Source organism: Nicotiana tabacum, chromosome 6 (assembly GCF_000715075.1).
Source record: "Nicotiana tabacum cultivar K326 chromosome 6, ASM71507v2, whole genome shotgun sequence".
NCBI lineage: Eukaryota > Viridiplantae > Streptophyta > Magnoliopsida > Solanales > Solanaceae > Nicotiana > Nicotiana tabacum.
This window is the reverse complement of record NC_134085.1, coordinates 145,417,700-145,435,933: the sequence shown is the minus strand read 5'-3', so window position 1 is coordinate 145,435,933 and position 18,234 is coordinate 145,417,700. Positions and strand designations below refer to the sequence as shown.

Sequence of the window (18,234 nt, the reverse complement as noted above, 5' to 3'; positions counted from 1 at the left end):
ACCAAACGTCCCCTAAGTTCAAATATAAAAGGGTCAGGAAAAAGATAATAATAAGAAAGATTTTGTTTTTTTGTTTTGGTGCAGAAATTAATAAGAAAGATAAAAATTGCAAATGTTGAAATACATGTATGTAGTATGTACAACCAAGACACCCTGGCAAGATTCAATATTTCGTGGGCCTGCAAGCTAGATAGAGATGTACTTTTATTTAATTTAATTTGACCTTTAATTTTCTTAGTAATATTAAATATTAATAGTGACAAGTTTCCCCAGGAATCTAGCTTTTTTGCTTCCTCTATTTCAGTGGCCATAACGCAAGAAAAAATAAATAAAGGAAAAACAAAAAAATAAATAAAGGAGTAGCGAAAGTGGGGCTTTTATGGGTCAGCTTTTTTCACTGAAAACCAGGGAACAGAATTCTTGATTTTTTTTTTTCTCTCCTTTTACTCGGTTATAGCGGCAGAGCTTTTTAACTAATTTTGCAGACATATAACAAGTGTAAAGTCCATGCCTTTGGCATTTTCTGTCAACTTATACATTTGGATAACAGAAATGGTACCAAACTCTGCTGTTTTCCTTGTGACTGACTTCTCCCTCATGCTTAAAAGCTGGAATTCTTAGTCCTATAATTCATCAATATTATTAGCTCAGAATTGTGGGGTTCTTTTGTTTGTCAGCTGAAGAAATCTTGAGCTCACTCTTTGTAAGTTTCTGTTTCTTGAATTTTTAAGTTATAGTAAAATTTCTGCATTGTAACCTGTTTAGTGTTAGCTTTTTAAGAATGTCATTTCAGATTCTTGATACATGATGATAAGACCATTCTTTTCCTTCTTTTTTTTAATTTACTTCAAATATTTAGCTGGACCACAAGAAGTTCTTGTCTCTTTCATCTTATCATGTCTTATGGTCTTCCACCTCTTGAACTAAAAATGTAATTTGGGATCTTATTTCTCCCTCTTCCATTATCTCTACAATAACCTTTTTTTTTTCAATTTCCCGTTTTCCTGTGGCGGAGCCACCTTATGCTAAGGGGCGACACCCGTAGCGCTGTTTTGCTAGGTAAATAAATTATTTTTATGTATAAATATTATATGTTGACTCCCCTTATTTTCTTTTTGTGTTTACTTTTTTAGATGTTGACACCCCTTGGTAAAATTCGTGCCTCCGCCACTGTTTTCCCCCTAAAATCCCAGTTGAGAAGCAACTTATGAAATGATAATAAAGGAGTGGTTTATGTTTCAAACTTAAAAAAACCAAATGCACTGATGATGTATTCTTCTTTCTGAAACTTTTTGTTAAGGAAGAGAACATAATTTGATTAATGGAAGAAAAGGGTGTCTCAAATTCCTGTCTCAAGGATGAAGAGTCTGAGTTATTACTTAAACTTGAGAATGCACAGAAAAAAGTTGAAGAACTGAAGAGCTTAAGAAAGGAAGATGCAAAAGCTAATGAGAAAGTTGTTGGTATATATGCTGCACAAGAACAGTGTTGGTTCAATGAGAGGAAGAAACTTAGGCAGCAAATTGGTGCTTTTATGAATGAATTGAGAGTTCTTGAAAAGCAAAAGGATATAATTATTGCTGATTTGAATAACAAGTTGGAGGAGAGCAATGTAATGTTGCAGTCAAAAGATAAAATCATAGAGGAAGAAGGGAAAAGGAATTATGATTTTGAAGAAAAGATGAAAAAGGCTGAAGCTTTAGCAGAAGAATTGAGAAACAATGCAAACTTTGATGCTCAGAGGCATTCTAATGAGATCTCTAAACACAAGACTGCATTCATTGAACTGGTGTCTAATCAACGGCAGCTTGAGGCGGAGATGGGGCGCGCCCTCAGACAAGCTGAAGCAGCGAAGCAAGAGCTTAATACCGCGCTGGAGCAAAAGGAGAAGTCGATCTTGATGACTCAAAAACTATCCATGGAGCTGGTTAAAATGCGCAAGGACTTGGACCAGAAAGATCAAATATTGTCAGCTATGCTTAGGAAAGCCAAATTGGACACAGCAGAGAAACAAATGCTTTTAAAAGAGATCAAATTATCAAAAGCCAAGAAAAAACAAGCTGAACTAGAGATGGAGAGATGGAAATCAGCTTCTGAGTCTAGGTATGAGAGACATTCATTAAAAAGTATGCTCTACAAACGTATGAATCCAAAGTTGGAGACTGGAAAAAGCAGATCACAAAAGACGGATTATCTTATCGATGAGCAGCCTGAGTGTACAAAAGAGCCAGAACTATTTTCTCATATTTCTGATAGATTCTTTACTGAGGAGACTCAAGAAAGTAAGACTACATCTCTTGTTTCCTTCAGAATTTTAATATATGGAGTTCTCATTCTTTTTGTTTTATGCTGTTTTATGTATTCACTTCAATCTTTTTATGCAGTACTCACGAATGATGTTGAGGACTTAGAGAATTGGGTTCGATCAGAGGCTGAAAAATACAGTATTGCAGTTGATCAGAGGCATCATATGGAGCTTGATGCTTTTGCTGAACAATTGAGACTCAAAGATGAGAAGTTAGAAGCTTTCCGTTGGCGCCTGCTCAGTATGGAACTGGAATCAAAGAGGTTACAGTCGCATATTGAAGTGCTGGATCATGATCTAGTTCAGCTCCGGCAAGAAAATATGAAGTTAGATGGATTGCTATTGAATCGAGAAGTAGAATTACAATCCCTCAGGCAGCAACTAGCTGAGTATTTTCTTGATTCCCAAAAGTCCAATGCAAATGCTTGTCCAAAAGACCAGGGCTTAGCCAATCATACAGTTTGGTCCAATGTAGCAGTTATAAAGACAAAACAAGGAGAGAAAGAGCAAGAAACAAAGAACAATCCTGAGGAAATATCTCAAAAGGTAAAGAATGGAAGAAAAGTTGACACCAGAACAAATAACCCCCAAAAAGACATAATTTTGACTCTACAGAATGGAGCCTCAAATATGAATGCTAGTTCTAGGGAAGAACACTTCAGTACTGAGGATGCTCAGAATGGTGTAACATCATCAACTTCAGAAGGTGATAGTGATATTAAGAAGAAGAAATCTTTATGGAAAATGGATTTGCATGCTCTTGGAGTTTCATACAAAATCAAGAGGCTGAATCAGCAATTTATCATGCTCGAGAGGTTGATAGGAAAGCAAGAACGTCCTGGAAATAGTGAAAACAATGATAATGAACGATATGGAGGATTTTATGCATTGATGTCTTTATTGAATAAACAAGTTGCTCGTTACGAGTCCCTTCAGACGAAAATTGATGATCTATGCAAGCGGATGGTACGTCCTAACTAAGTAGGAGAACATCTTTGTAGCTTAATTTGTCAAATTATCTATGCTACATTTCTTTTTTTGTGTGTGCGTGATATGCAGCATGAGAAGAACCTGAATGTAAATTGCGGAAGTTCAGTTACACGAAAAACGAAGGAAGAAACTAAGATGCTAGAGCAATTTCTTGAAGAAACATTTCAGCTGCAAAGATACATAGTAGCAACAGGACAGAAATTGATGGAAGTCCAAACAAGGATTGCTTCTGGATTTGTAGGAGCTGCAGAAGAGCTTGATACACCTGCAAGCTTCGATGTGAAGCGGTTTGCGGATGGTATTAGAACACATTTTAGGGAAGTACAGAGAGGACTTGAAGTTCGTATATCACGAATTATTGGTGATCTTGAAGGAACTTTAGCCTGTGATGGCATCAACCATTTCAAGAGATAGTGCTGCGATCGAACCTTCCAATCATGCATTGAGGCAGAATCTAAGTTAACATGGTGCAGCAACAGCAGCAATCATTGATCCAGTCCCATTTATACATGTAAATATCCAGCAACTATAAATTCCAATAATTTGCGCATAGAAAATTACTGCATCATCTGTAGGACTATCAGTGTATCACCTATTTGGACATTGTTACATTTGCTTTCCATAGTTTTTTTAAACGAATGAATGCCTGTAGGGATATTACTTGCGCATGAACTTCTTGGCTTTACTTTTGTATATCTATGAGGAAAAGCAGTGTACAGCGTAAAATTGCAGCACAAAAACTAACTATTCCTTTACCTTTTTGGTTCATGTAATGTGTATAGGTAAAGTGTTTACCTCGAACATACGAGTAACAATTAAATTTGATTAGTGATTTTAAAGATATGTGATTTAGTTCAATACCAATTGATAATCAAGAAATACGAAGTAGAAATGAAAGAAATAAGTGAATCAAACCAATACTACTCAGCAGTAGTGACCTCGAGGTGGGCTTAGAATAATAAAAACAATAAAGCAAGAAAAGTAAAGTAAGAGCAGTAGAGCTAAAGGACAATTCTGATGAACAGTAGGCGGAAAAGTAGAGAGTATATCTTTTTTCTCAATGAATAAATCATGTTACAAATGATTGGGGTCCCCTTTATATAATAGGGAAACCCTAAATAAGGTATATTTCTATTTACAGTAAGGAATATTCTTGGTACAGCTGTCTAACCGCCTAGTACGGAATCGTACAATCCTATTCCGGGATTTGCGCCATGATCTTGGGGACGTGACAGGAATCTAGCTCATTTTGTTACAAATCCATAACGGTACTATTTCGGGGTTGAGCATACTTGGCCCCGGTATTCCTATCTTCGGGCATTGCACTCTGTCTTCGAGCTCGAGTTTGGTCCATCGATCTCGACCTCGACCTCACCCAGACTCGAGCTTAGGACGGACCATCGAGCCTATAAATCAGAGGCATATGATTTTGACCGTATATAGATAGTCCCCGCATTTCTTAGAATAAGATGATAAGAAACGGTTTGAACCTCAATTTTCAGAGTCCATAACGATGATGTCATCTCTATGACCCAGGCACTCGAAGTGACTGAAACGTGCCGTCGGTCCGCTTCCCTAAAACATTAAATGCACGTCAGTACTGGTCGTCCACTAGTACCGCCGAACCGTCGTCGCCCTTTTATAAATATAAGGCTATTCCTTTGAATAAAATTTTTTATTCTTTCATCTCATCTTTCACTTCTTCATCTCTTCTTACAATCAGTTGTTTCCACTGCCCCTTTAAGCACCGAAAAATGCCAAGTTCTTGTAAAACACCACGTTCTGCCACCGTCCGTGTTCTTTAGCTTAGAGTCATGGCTAAAACTTCCAAATTAGTTCCCCAAAAAAGATAAAGTGTCATCTTCTTCTACATCCTAGCCGGCCAAATCGGTGGTGTCGCCGACTCTTGAAGAAATCACCCCCGACCCTTGCGTGATTAAGAAGGACTTCAATATTGAAAATCCCCCGATGTCCCAGGCCGATGCGAGCATGCATTTCGATACATTAGTTTGATATCGGAGAAGTACCTCAAAGATTTGAAGAAGGACTGTGGCTGGGGAGATGAGGTTGTGGTTGAGATCCCGGGCCCCGAGAAGAGCATCACTACCCACGTGGAGGGATTTTAAGCGTTTACACTTATCCTTTCACACTGGGTCCCCTCAACCCGGTAGTGATCAACTTCTGTAAAAAATACGAGGTCACCCTTGGTCAGATCCACCCCTCCTTTTGGCGCATCATGACCATGCTGCGCTATTTTTCTGGAAAGGCCAAGGGGTTGGAATTCACCCTCAACTATCTTATTCGGTTGTATCGGCCCCAGCTATTCCGAGGGCTCATCAAGCTGCAATGTCGGACAAAGAAAGCCTTCTTTGCTAGCAACGATGAAGACGAAGATCGAGGTTGGATGAGTAGATTCATCAGAGTGAGGACTTCGGATGTCATTCCTCGGGACAAAATGTCGTTCCTAGAAAGATGGAATTTTAATTGTAAGTGGTTCCCTTCTTCTCAATGTCTATACATACTCAACTTCCTCATTTCATAATATTTTAATCGTATTTGCAGCTGCTTCTTGGACACCTCACTCTATCTCGGAACTCGAGGACTGGGTCCGGGGAGAAGACTGTGTCCTCGATACCGAAATCGAAGAAGGATAGTAAAAGAAAGAGGGCATCAAAACCCGAAGATACCTAGGACGAGTCGCCCCCTACTCAGAAGTCAAGGAAGAAACCTGCCCACGTGGAGTTGGATTCTGCTATTCAACTCCCAAAGGATGAGGAGAACGGGGGCGCAGAATCGGCGCTGGTGCCCCAAACTAGGAAACCAGTCGAGGCCGCCGAACCCTCAAAACCTGAAACTTTTCCTCCTGGTGAAGGAACTCCGAAGAAAGACTCAGGTAAAACCCTTGAGTCCCCCGAGATTGAAATTTTCCCTCCTCTTTCACCAAACATGCCGGAGGGGACACGTGCTGAGAGGGCCGATGCTAATCAAAGAGCCTCAAGTGAGGAACTCGGGGCCATGACAATGGGTCACTCTCTTTCTCTACCATCTTATTCCGAGGAGGCAATCGAAGATGCTAACGCTCTACGTACGCCCGATCCAAGCAAGGTCCTTGAAGAAGTCCCCTTTCAGGGTTGCTTTGTCGGGGTTGATGATGCCACCGACCTTAATGATGCATCCACCATCTTCGAAGAGGCTCAACATCTCCTCTCTCGGGTAAATACTAACGTTCATTGTTATAAGTTTTTCTTTCTTTCCTTTCCTTTGATTGATATGTCTTCATTTCATGTATAGGCCATTGCCAAGTTTAGAGCTGAGCTGAGCCTATGTAAAGCCGAGCTCAGGAAAGTTTCAGGTGAAGAGAAGGCCGTGAGGCTCCTATGTGGCCAAAAGGAGGAAGAGCTTAAGGACCTTCGGGCTGAATTGGCCAAGCTCAAAAAAATGAGACCGAGCTAGATGAGCAGGTAACTGTAATTTTAACAGAGTATGGCCTTATTGACCTTACTTCGGAGGCTAATACTTTGGTGTCTCAGCTGCAGCAGAAGTTGGAGATGATTGGGAAACTTCGGGGCAAGGTTGACCAAGTTAGGGCTGACTACCATAGATGGAAAAAGAATATAGATCAGCTCGCTGCCGATAAGAAAGTTGTTACAGCCCAACTGACCTCAGCTGAAACTCAACTCTGAGGCCTTAAAGTGAAGGGTTTGGCCCAGTCCAAGAAAATCGAGGAGTTAGAGGCGGAGCTTTCTAGAGCCCGGGCCAAAGCTGCACACGCAAAGGCTGAAGTTGGAAGACGAAGGCCACGACTGACAAGACCATTGTCGTGTACTTAAGAGATGCTGAAGTTGTTCAAGCGGAGCGGAGGGAGGCCTCCGACCGGAAAAAAATGGAGTAATGATTTGTCCAAGTGCCAAGCCCAGAGGGAGACTCTCAAAGAAATCCACGCCCGAGGATTCGACCTTGCTGAAGAGATAGCCGAAGCAAAGGCGCGGGAAATCGATGCCAGGTTTCTTGTCTCTTCCGATGACGAGGATGTTGTGAGTGGCTCTGGGGACGGGGAAGGTGAAGAAGATTCCTCCAAAGAAGAGGGGGTTCTCGAAGATAAAGCTACCGAAGGTGCAGTTCCTGAGGATGACGCTCCAAAGGATGTGACCCCGAAAATAGATTAGGTTCTCCTTTTCTTTTTTGTGCAAGGGCTTCTCGTGGGCGTTGTAAATATACTTTGTAAATCAACTCTTGTGAATATAAGGAACCTTTTTGCTTTATCTCTAATTTGTGTTGAATTCCGTTTTGTCTTTATCTGTGAGAAATTTTATTGTATAACTTAAATGATCAGTCCGAGTACTGAAATCAGAACATAATAAACCCTTAGGTTTTTTTTATTGGTTGATACAATACCCCTTAAGGTTTTATTAATCCTCGAGCTAAGTTTAAATTTATTTGATGTGAGCTCAGGATGTCGAAATTCTCGAGTTTGAGTTGAGTGAGAACGGGATCTCAACCTCTATATGTTTTGGCCCTTAATCCTTTTTAAGTTGGACCTTAGGCTCTCATACATCGGCCCTTAGGCTCTTTAAGTTGGGCCGATTCGGGCTCTAAAGTGGCTATAATGTTTCCCTCTTTTCGGCTAAAAGACTTAATGAAAATTTTTGTATTCCTTAGCATGTATTTTTTGTACCCGTTTGGGTTTTTTAAAGGTTCGACGTATCGGAATCTTATTAGTAACTAGTTTGTGAAACATAATCGAATACCTCTTGAGGTTTTCTCGAAGGCTGATGTTATCGAAGCCTTTAAATTAGTCGAGGGATGAATTTATCAAAGCCCTTTATATTTTGCTTTTGCCGAGGGTAGCCTGATTTAACCGTTTTTTTAAAGTATTTGAACGCATTTAACTTATAGCGGAAGTAGGACGTCTCCGAGTTGTATTATTTTGGCCGTAGCCTTTTTATATGACCGTAGTCTTTAATATGGTCGTAGCCTTCGGGTATGTTACTTGGGCTTGTTTCCCGATAACTTTTCGAACTTGTCCGAAAAGTTAGTCCCCGAGTATATTGGCCTTGTCCTTTGTTTTGAGGGGATGCCTCTTTGAGGTCTTATGAGTTCGAGTTTTCGATGACTCGGTTGTGCTAACTATCGATGATAGTCCCCAAGTATTTGGGGGTGTATTTGCATTCCGGCTCTTGAGTCGTTTCCCGTAGGATTATAAGTGAGAGTTTCTTATAATAGTAGACTTATTTTGAAACACAAAGTGTTTTGATATAAACAGAATGCTTCTTCAAATAATTGATACATGAGTACATGTTTTGCCATCGAGGCTCGACTATTCTATATGGACACGGTTCATCTGACCGTTTGGACTGTGAGCACGTGATTTTTGCCCTATGAGAACTATTCCAAAAAAAATCAAAATAAAATGGTTTTGTGTTGTTTATGATTTATTTGTGTTTTGTCTGTGCATGTTTATTTCTACTTGGATCAAGAAAAATACAAAAAATATATGTGTTGCATTCGCATTTACAATTTAGGATTAATTAACCAGTGATTGGTTTTACGAAAATGAAAAATCACAAAAAAATAATTTACTTTGCATTTTAGCATTTAATGTCAAATTGTGTGATTTTATTTATTATTGATATTTAATTGTGTGTGATAATTATTATTAAGGGTTGATTAGTATTTTCTAGGTTAATTTTGGCTTTACAATTTATTTTAGAATTTTTGGGGTAATGAGGAGTTAAAGAAAGTAAAAGGGAAAAGAGGAAACAAGAGAGGAAGGGTAAAACATTTCGGACTGGGCCAGTTTTAAAAGGAAAAAATCCAGGCCCAATGTCACCCCAAGTCAACCCAATACCCGCCCCAATCCAGTCCGTCTCCAGCCTCAACCAAACGACGCCGTTTCAGGCCTTTCAATCGGGACCGTTGAAATTAACTTGATCAACGGTCCTAAAGCCTTGACCCAACCCGACCTCGACCCGTCACTCGAATACCCAGACCGCCCCAGTACTACTCCAAACGACACCGTTCCTCCTTAGTAAAGTGATCAAGGCCGTTGATCATGAATGATCCAACGGCCAAGATTAAATCCTCACCCCGCTATATATTCCTAAACCATACCCCGCCCCCTAAGCCATACCCCCTTCACCTTCGTCTCTGACCTAGAAACATGCCCCAAACACCCGCCGCCTTCAACCACCGTCCTCCACCCACCGAAAATCGCCTCACGGCGGTTCCGGTGGTCCAAACGACCCCATCATTACACCATTGATTCCCCTCGACCTCCCCATTCCGAATCCCTAACGTTTATCCCTCGAATCCCAGCCATGTGCTTTGAATCTAGGTCGAAAATCAGGCCGGAACCCTATCTCGTCCAACAGCCTCCAATTTCACACCACAGCTTCTCCAAGACTTCCTCGTTCCAGTCCCACGCTCAGTTTCCTTCGAATCACCCCCGAGCTCCTCGAATCTTAGGTCAAAGGAATCGACCCAAACCCTAATCCGTTCATATGCCACCAAACTCACACCCTGGCACCCCCTGACCTCCCTCATTCCCAAACCACCCTTAGTCTGCGTCGAATCACCCCGGGAAGTCTCGAATCAAGGGTTTCAGAATGGCGATCTGAAGCTAGTTCAGAGACTGAGGTCAAAACGGACCTTAGTCGAATGTGTTCTCGTCCAGGAACACTCGACTAGGGTCCGTCTTGGACCCAAGTCCAAAAGGCATCGGAGGTTCGAACCCAGGCGCCATTTAATTGATAGGTTCGTTTTATTTTCTTTTTCTATTAGTTTTGTTCAGTAAATTCATCCTCCACTCCTTTCTTATTTTTTGTTAAATTCGAACGTTTTGTGCTTACTCTGTATTTTGTTTCTTCTTTGTCTTCTTGAATGATTCGAATCCGTCAGTATTAGTAAGTTTTGTATAAACTGTAGCTATTCCCGTAATTGCTCGCTATTACTGTAAGTTTAAAGTATGTCATCTGTGATTGCCCATCACTTTGTATATGAATTCAGTGTTTTCATTTAATGTATTTACAGTGTTGTTCGTATTTAGGTTTAACATGGAATTATGTTTAGTTTATTCCCTGAATCACCATGTCCTTCATTTTGTTGCAATGCTATTTTGATCTGGTTTGAATTCATTTGTTGTTTGAGTTTGCTGAGTTAAATAACAATGTTTGGGGTCTGATATGAATTGGACTTGAGTTCACCTTTGAGCCTTAGCTTAGTCAATGGTTAGGATTCTTAACTTAGTTGAATTGGTTATATCTAATGGATTTGGTACAGATTGAAAGGGGTTGGGGTAGGACAGTAATTTCAGGGCTTTAGAGGGTAATTTGGGAATTGAAAACAGGAAGAAATAGGTAGTTTGAGTGTTCTATCCACTAAGTATTAAAGTACCATTAAACTAATGAATTGTTTAGTATTAGTGGGGAACAAAACATAAAAGCATGGGGGATTAATTGAATATTATGAGCTGCCCATACCTTTGGGCATATGACACTTGATAATGGGCTGTAAAGGAATATCATGGGCAGAAAATCTGATAGGGTAGAGGGGGCAGGGTTAGTGTTTGGTTATAAATAGAGTCACTTAGGACAGATTTAGGAAGGATTCTAAAAAAAAACTGGAGAGGAGAGGTTTTACACAGTACAAGTTTTTTTACACAGTTTGAGGGCTGGTTTTTGGGAGCAGAAAATCAGTTCTTTTTCAAGCTTTTGAGTCTGGTCTGGCTGTTCTTTTGGGCAGACCTTAAGAAGGAAAACATTCTGGAAATCTTAAGGGGTTGGGAATCTGAAAGGGTCAGAGTTGTAGAGTAAGAAAGTCTAGGCTGGATTCTGACATCAGAAATTCAGAGTTTAATAGTGAAATACAAGCTGAGTTTTACCCTAAAAGGGTTCAATAGGTTGAGAGCTAAATACTGAAAAAGTGAGGTCTTCTTTACTACTGAAAATCAGAATCAGTTTGTTACTGTTTAATTGAGGTTCTGAGTGTCTTTATTTGAGAATCTGGGGAACAGAAATCAGAAAATCTAATCTCCTGTCTCATTTCTGAATACATTCTGCTCCTGTCTGTGAACTGCTTGGTATTTTCTGGTTTCATTCCTGGGTTTTGGATTGTTTGTGCTGGGTGTTATTTCTGCTATGTGTTCTGGGCTGAACTGGTTGTGTTCGTGGCTGTTTGAACTCCAAATCTGCTGTTATGCCTGTTGTTTGCTACTACTGACTACTCCTTCTTCATTGTTGTAAATCCCAGGTACATGCTTCGAATTCCCTTTATGTAAGTTCAATATTGGAGTGAAAAATGTATTTTTATGCCAGAGTCGAGTTCATTTGAATACTTGCAGTTATAGTTCGTTAAATGTTGTACTTATTTAGTTTTTAACTAGTTGGATTGTTAACATGTTATGGACTGCACGGATTTGAACTAGGACTGTTTTATATTCTATGAATAATAGACGACTGTATAATTAGGACTATTTATAAGTTGTTTGGGCTGCTTGATTCTGGGACTATTTGGATTTTGGAATATGATTATGTAATAGTCATATTGGTTTAGTGTTGTTTTGTAGTATAATTTTGAAATTAGAAGCAAGCTGCAAGCTGAAACAGCAAAGTATTTTTTCGAATTCATGCATTTCACTTGCACTAATAAAATTGAGCTGAAATCAGTAAGTATGGGTTTAAATGTGGTTATTAATTAAGAGCGCATCCGTTATTCATATCTTGTTAAGAATCAAGCTTGTATCTAAGTACTCTTATGAAATTCTCTTTTATATATTTCATAACGCGTATATCTATGTAAGTTTAGACAATGTTGTCATTAGTGAGGGTTGCAGTTTAGATAAGTAGCACACTTTAGTTGTAATAATAATGTTATGGTACGTGTTTTCAATCTGATAGCAATAGACCATTGTCAATAGTTAAAACGAAATTGGAGATTAATGGTAATGTGCTATTAAGATAATAATTGTAATCATTGCTAATTAGTTAACTGGCCGAAAAAGCGGTGCTTGGATTTGGAGATGAAAGCTGGCTGTCCCACGGGTAGGCCTTGGAGGCCCGATGCGGATTAATCATAAGTTTCTTTCTTAAATGGGGAAGTAGCTCTTAAAATTAACCAATTAGGACCTTTTCTTTATCTTCAGAGAAAAATATAGGAAAATCTTAGTCGCTTTAGGATATCCTTTCAAATAAAATATGAGACGAGCCTCACCAAATGAAACGTACAAACGGCGGGGCCCTCAACAATTGGTTATTTTAAATATTTAGAATGCGGGATGGGCCGTTTAGCCGAACTTCACGACCTTCCCCAAAATAATAATACGCTAATCTCTTTAGGCGCGCACTTTAATAATTTACTTTCTTAAACTCGGGTGCACATTTATGTGACCCAAATCCAAATCTCAACGGAGTCGAAATGTGTCGATAACCACGGGTACATTGATGTGACGTGGTTCGAGATACGTCTTCACAATGCTGCAATTCTCTGTTAAAATAATAATGATAATAATAAAAGCGGTTAAAAGTTAAAATTTGCACATAAGTTCATAATTGTATAAAAATCAGATAATTAAGCCGAATATGACAGTTGAGCGACCGTGCTAGAACCACGGAACTCTGGAATGCCTAACACCTTCTCTCGGGTTAACAGAATTCCTTATCCGGATTTCTGGTGCGCAGACTGTTAAACAGAGTTAATCTTTTCCTCGATTCGAGATTCAACCGGTGACTTGGGACACCATAAATCTCCCAAGTGGCGACTCTGAATTAAATAATAAATCCTGTTTCGATTGTACTTTAATTGGAAAAACTCCCTTATACGCCCTTCTCGGGGGTGTAGGAAAAAGGTGGTGTGACAGCTCTGGCGACTCTGCTGGGGACCTAACCCAGAATCTCTGGTTCAGGGTTCAAAATTCGAGGTTAGATAAATTGTTATATTTAGCTTTATCTGATTTTGTTACATGTTTGGGCCTAATGTGCTAAATGATGCTTTTACCGCTTTGATATTATCCGAATGTGTATAAACTGTGCCGAACCCTTCTCTTCTTGCCTCCGGGGATGTGCTTACTGGTTGAGACTCCCTATTCTGTTAGTGTCATACCCTGAAATAAGAAAGAGGCCGGACAAGTTACTAAGCCGGATGACCATTTGGTTATCGGTACGTAGCCCCCTCCTCGACTCGAGTTGTCCGCTCGGGTACACAGTCTAGAACAAATGCCCAGGTTATGAACCTAGAATAACTCAGCTTCATGCCGGATCCCTATTACGAATGTTTGTTTGCATCACGTGCATTTGACTTTGGAGGCTCAACACAGGGGTTGGGTCTGTCTAGGACAGGTGTACCAAAAAATAAAAATGACCACCCTAATGCATCTTACTTGCTACTTGTGCATTTACTTGCTTCGGACTTGCATGCTGACCGACTTTTTGAGGAAAGCGAAATAGCTGTAGGAGGGTTAAGGAGAGTTAATCGCCTGTTTTGAAAAAAACGAATGTCCAAATAGTTTCGAAACTCTGCCGAATTTTTTGAGAAAGTATATATATATATATATAGTTTTATTTGCCAACGAAAAGAGTCTGGTTTTCAAAAGAGGTTTGTTTTATTGGCCCGAACTACGCCAGTTTGATTCCCACAGGGTGTGAGATACGTAGGCAACCCCCATCGGGTCCAACTTCATTTTGCGAAAATATCCAAAAGAACTAGAATTTTATTTGAAAATAATTAGGGCGACGCCATTTTTGCTAGAAATAGCCGAATGTCCCTAAAAGGGCGCCGGAAGCCTATTTTTGCAAGAACAGACGCTTGAGGTCATTTTTGGGTTTTCACCGGTTAACCGACGCAGCCTTAAAATCTTCGACCCCGAGGTGCTGAAAGGCCATATTGGCAAAATCAGGTTTTATTTTAAATAAAAAAAAGAAAAGGAGAAAAGTGTCCATGTTATCTTTGAGTTAACTGAATCATGATTTTTGCTTAACCACCCTAATAAAAGTGCAGAATGAGCACAAGTCAGAATTTACACGTAACAATTGTAAACAAGATCCCATTGGAGTTGTACATGTGGTGGGATGACTTGGGCGAATCAGGGCGCGACACAGTCAATCTATACCTGAGAAGCCTCACTGGGTTGCTGAAAATTAATCCTAGGGGGGATATCATAAAGGCCTTAGTCGCATTCTGGGACCCGACTCACAACGTGTTTCATTTCTCGGATTCTGAACTTACCTCGACATTGGAAGAAATAGCCGGATACATCGGGGGTCCCAAAATTCCTTTGAGACATCAATACCTAATTGCTCCAAAGGCCGTAGCCGTACACAGGTTCCTAGACTCTTTGAAAATAAGCAGGGGGGTCCACAATCCAGACTTGGCAGCTGGTTTTTGTACTTTGCGTTTATATACAATAGGTATGGCCACATAGGGGGGTTCAACAAGCCGGAAAAATCTGTAGCAAAGGAAACCGCCTTAAGTGGGAAGAACATAGCTGTTTTGCATTCATGGTAGCCTTTCTGGGACTCCTGGTTTTTCCTATAAAAGACGGGAACATTGACATACGAGTATCTGGGGTTGTCAGCACTTTACTCACTCAGGCCAACAACACCCTCGCACCCATGATAGTAGCTGAAATCTTCCGCGCTCTCACAGCCTGCAAAGCCGGGGGAAGCTTTTTTGAGGGATGCAATGTGTTGCTGCAAATGTCGATGATTGAACACCTATGTCGTCGTCCTCAATTTATGAGTTATGGGTCGACAGAGAAAACATGCATAGAGGAATTTTCCACAAGGATTGACGGAATCAGCTTACCAGAAGGGGTCACAGAATGGATAGCACGCCTTCATTCTGTCACTGCAGACCAAATAGAATGGACATTTGGATGGTTTCCTGCGGATGAAATCATATATATGCCAGCCACTGGAACCCATTTCTTTTTGATGGGACTCCGGAGTATTCAACCCTATGCCCCGTATCGAGTTTTGAGACAGTTGGGGAGATGCCAAATAGTTCCGAAAGATGAAGATCTTAGTGGCCAAGTAGTCGAGATCGGGCCCAACGGACAGTTTCCTGAAGCAGTCATCCGACAAATTTGGAGCGAGTGTCAATACTTAACAGCCAATACATGTGTACGTGATACCTTGCTTGGTTTAGGAAAGAAATCGAGTTTGGGAGACTCGCCAAAAGGCCCCATCTCCAGAAGTTCGTCCAGGCATCACAAGAACAGTGGGATTGGTTGGCTAAAGAAGAGAGTTACAGGGTCGAAGTAGGCAAGCTGAGGCAGCAGATTAGAGACCTAAAATTTGAAAATAGTCTGCAAGTTGATGCCGATCGGGGAGAAAAGAGAAAATTGGCCCAAGAAAATGAGGCACTAAAAGCCCAAATCCGACAAATGAGTAGAGATACTGACAAACAACAAAGGAGTCGGTCGGATGAGCGGTTAATAAAAGGGTTGAAAAAGGAAATCGGTGAGTGCCGGGATAATTTGAAGCAATCTGAGGATACCATAGCACAACTCCGGGCACAATGGGCAAAGAGAATGAAAGAGCACACACAGTGCTTACAGCAAGCAAGGAAAGATCATGGAAAGACCATGGTCGGTCTAAAAAGGAAGGTGACCACCCTAGAGAGCAAGGCGGCTAAACAAGCCAAGGCTTTTGAAACCGAGAGTAAACACTGCTATAATCTGATGGCCTCATTGGAAGATGAAATACAACAGTTACGGAAACAACATCTGCATGATTCTCGGGTTTTGAAGGCTAGAGGGGATCAGATAGAACGCCTACTCCTAGAGAAAGACCGAACCAGGAACAAGATTCTGACTATTGCTCGTGCTATCACCAGGAAATGTCGGGAGTGTGAAAACATGACCCGTACTACCTTTTTCTCGGCGGTGATGATATTTGTGAAGCAAATTATGTATGAATTGGAACAACTGGAAAGGAACCTTACACCTAAACCCGCAACGAGGCCGAATGACGCCCCGCGGGCACCCAAATTTAAAACTTTAATGTGTTCATAGTTTGAATCTGCATTTTTGTTAGAGTCTATTGTCTGTTAGAGTTTGTCTTTATTTCGCATCAGAGTATGTCAGTAGTTATTGAGTTCGTACTTGGTTTGGTTTCGAGTTTGTTATTTTCTTTTCCAAAAAGCGTCTGGTTTGTAATAGAATGTTTATTAATGAAAAATCGAAAATTTTCTTTTTTTCTTTTCGCACTTATGTGGCAGAACTACGTGCGGTCTGATTCATGTGGGGATATGATACGTAAGCAATCCACATAAGATTCGACCACCACTAAAAAGAAAAAAGAAAACGCAAAGTGAATAAAAGAAAGGAAAAGAAAGAAATAAAAAGAGAGATAAAGAAAGTTTCAGAGGCACAAACAAAGTAAGCCGGAATGACGCATGCAGTCGAAGCAAAAACATGTTAGAAATGGTTAAACTGCCTAGGAACATTGCATCCCCCAACGTGAAATTGCAATATGTGTTAAACTCTAACGCTAACAAGTTTGTTGTTTATACAGAGAGAGATTTCGAACCAGTTAGTGTGTTAGAACGTTCTGGCATATTACCATTACCAAACAAGATCCAAAGGGCCCGCACTAAAAAACATGACTAGTTCAGACCAAAGTGTTGAGGATGAAGGACGGAGAATCAAATACTGAAGGAGGAAATGTATAAGATGAGATGGGAGATGAAAGAAATGCAATTGGCCTTAGCTAGGGTACAAAAATCGCCTGGCCCTCCCGTTACTCCCACTCTCCCACCAGGACACACACTGGAATACCTTCCCCCTGGCTCTTCGACAAGCTTCCCCAGTCACCAATACTATCAGGGAAGAAATGCCTATGATCCCCAAGCTTCACAACCCAATCAGAACCCTCCTCCACCAAATGTTCCTGTTTTCATGGCACTCCCACCAGCCACGCTGCAAAGTTCATCCAGCGAGCCGTTGTTTCAGGCTCACGATAACCAATATTACCCCCTGAACCAACCTTCAAAGCACCCGAGCCTCATACTTATAATACTCACTTCGAGATCTCGGTAGAGACTGAAAAGCCAGCTAAGAGCCCAGAGCAAGACGAAGTGCTTCGAAAGTTTAAAAGCCTGGAGCAGTCCTTCAGGAATATCCATGGGTTAGACAACCAAGTCAGTGTGGCCTACAAAGATCTGTGCCCATTCCCCGACATTAAATTGCCGGCAGGGTTCAAGATGCCAAAGTTTGATCTATACGAGGGGCACGGTGATCCAATGGCACATCTGCGAGGGTTTTGCAGTAAGATGAGAGGGGCCGGGGGAAAAGACGAGCTGCTGATAGCTTACTTTGGTCAGAGTCTAAGCGGTTCTGCACTGGAATGGTACACAAGACAGGATCCGAGCAGGTGGTACACCTGAGACGATTTAGCACAAGCATTTGCAGGTCACTTTCAGTACAACCTTGAGATCGTCCCTGACCGTCTCACATTGCTGAAACTTGAGAAGAAGCCTGGGGAAAGTTTCCGAGAATTTGGGTTCCGCTGTAGAGAACAGGCAGCAAGGGTTGATCCTCCAATGAGAGAGGGGGAAATGGTGGACTACTTTCTACAGACTCTAGAGCCAACTTACTTTGGTCACTTGGTGACGTCAGTTGGAAAATCTTTCAACGAAGTAGTAAAAATGGGCGGTATGATTGAAGATGGACTTAAGTCCAACAAAATCCTGAGCTATTCGGCGATTAAAGCAACCACTCAGGCCATCCAGAGCGGCACGGGAGGTGCGCTCGGAAAGAAGAAAAGGGAAGATGCCGCAACAGTCGAGGCAGGTACTTGGTCCAGATCCAGAGGTCCCCCCCTCACTACCAACCTAAACCCCATCACTCAAATTACCCACATATTCCATATGGCCCATCACAACCCTACTACCTACCACAAGAGCCACATTTCTCTGTCCATCATGCCCAAACTTACACTCAGCCT

At 41.0% G+C, this 18,234-nt stretch overlaps 1 protein-coding gene across 5 annotated transcripts; it reads left to right on the top strand.

Annotated features, from left to right (window-relative positions):
• The first annotated feature begins 322 nt into the window (after window positions 1-322).
• LOC107826158 (uncharacterized) lies at window positions 323-3,967 on the top strand. 5 transcript variants are annotated; one of them, XM_016653112.2, is made up of 4 exons: window positions 323-703; window positions 1,301-2,282; window positions 2,385-3,271; window positions 3,365-3,967. In XM_016653112.2, exons 2-4 carry the CDS (start codon window positions 1,322-1,324, stop codon window positions 3,707-3,709), a joined length of 2,193 nt encoding a protein of 730 aa, XP_016508598.1. In that variant the 5' UTR covers window positions 323-703; window positions 1,301-1,321; the 3' UTR covers window positions 3,710-3,967. The 5 variants fall into 5 exon arrangements, with proteins under 5 accessions (XP_016508598.1, XP_016508595.1, XP_016508601.1 ...); XM_016653109.2 differs by having other exon boundaries at window positions 380-703; window positions 1,134-2,282; XM_016653115.2 differs by having other exon boundaries at window positions 407-703; window positions 1,305-2,282.
• The last annotated feature ends 14,267 nt before the right edge of the window (window positions 3,968-18,234 follow it).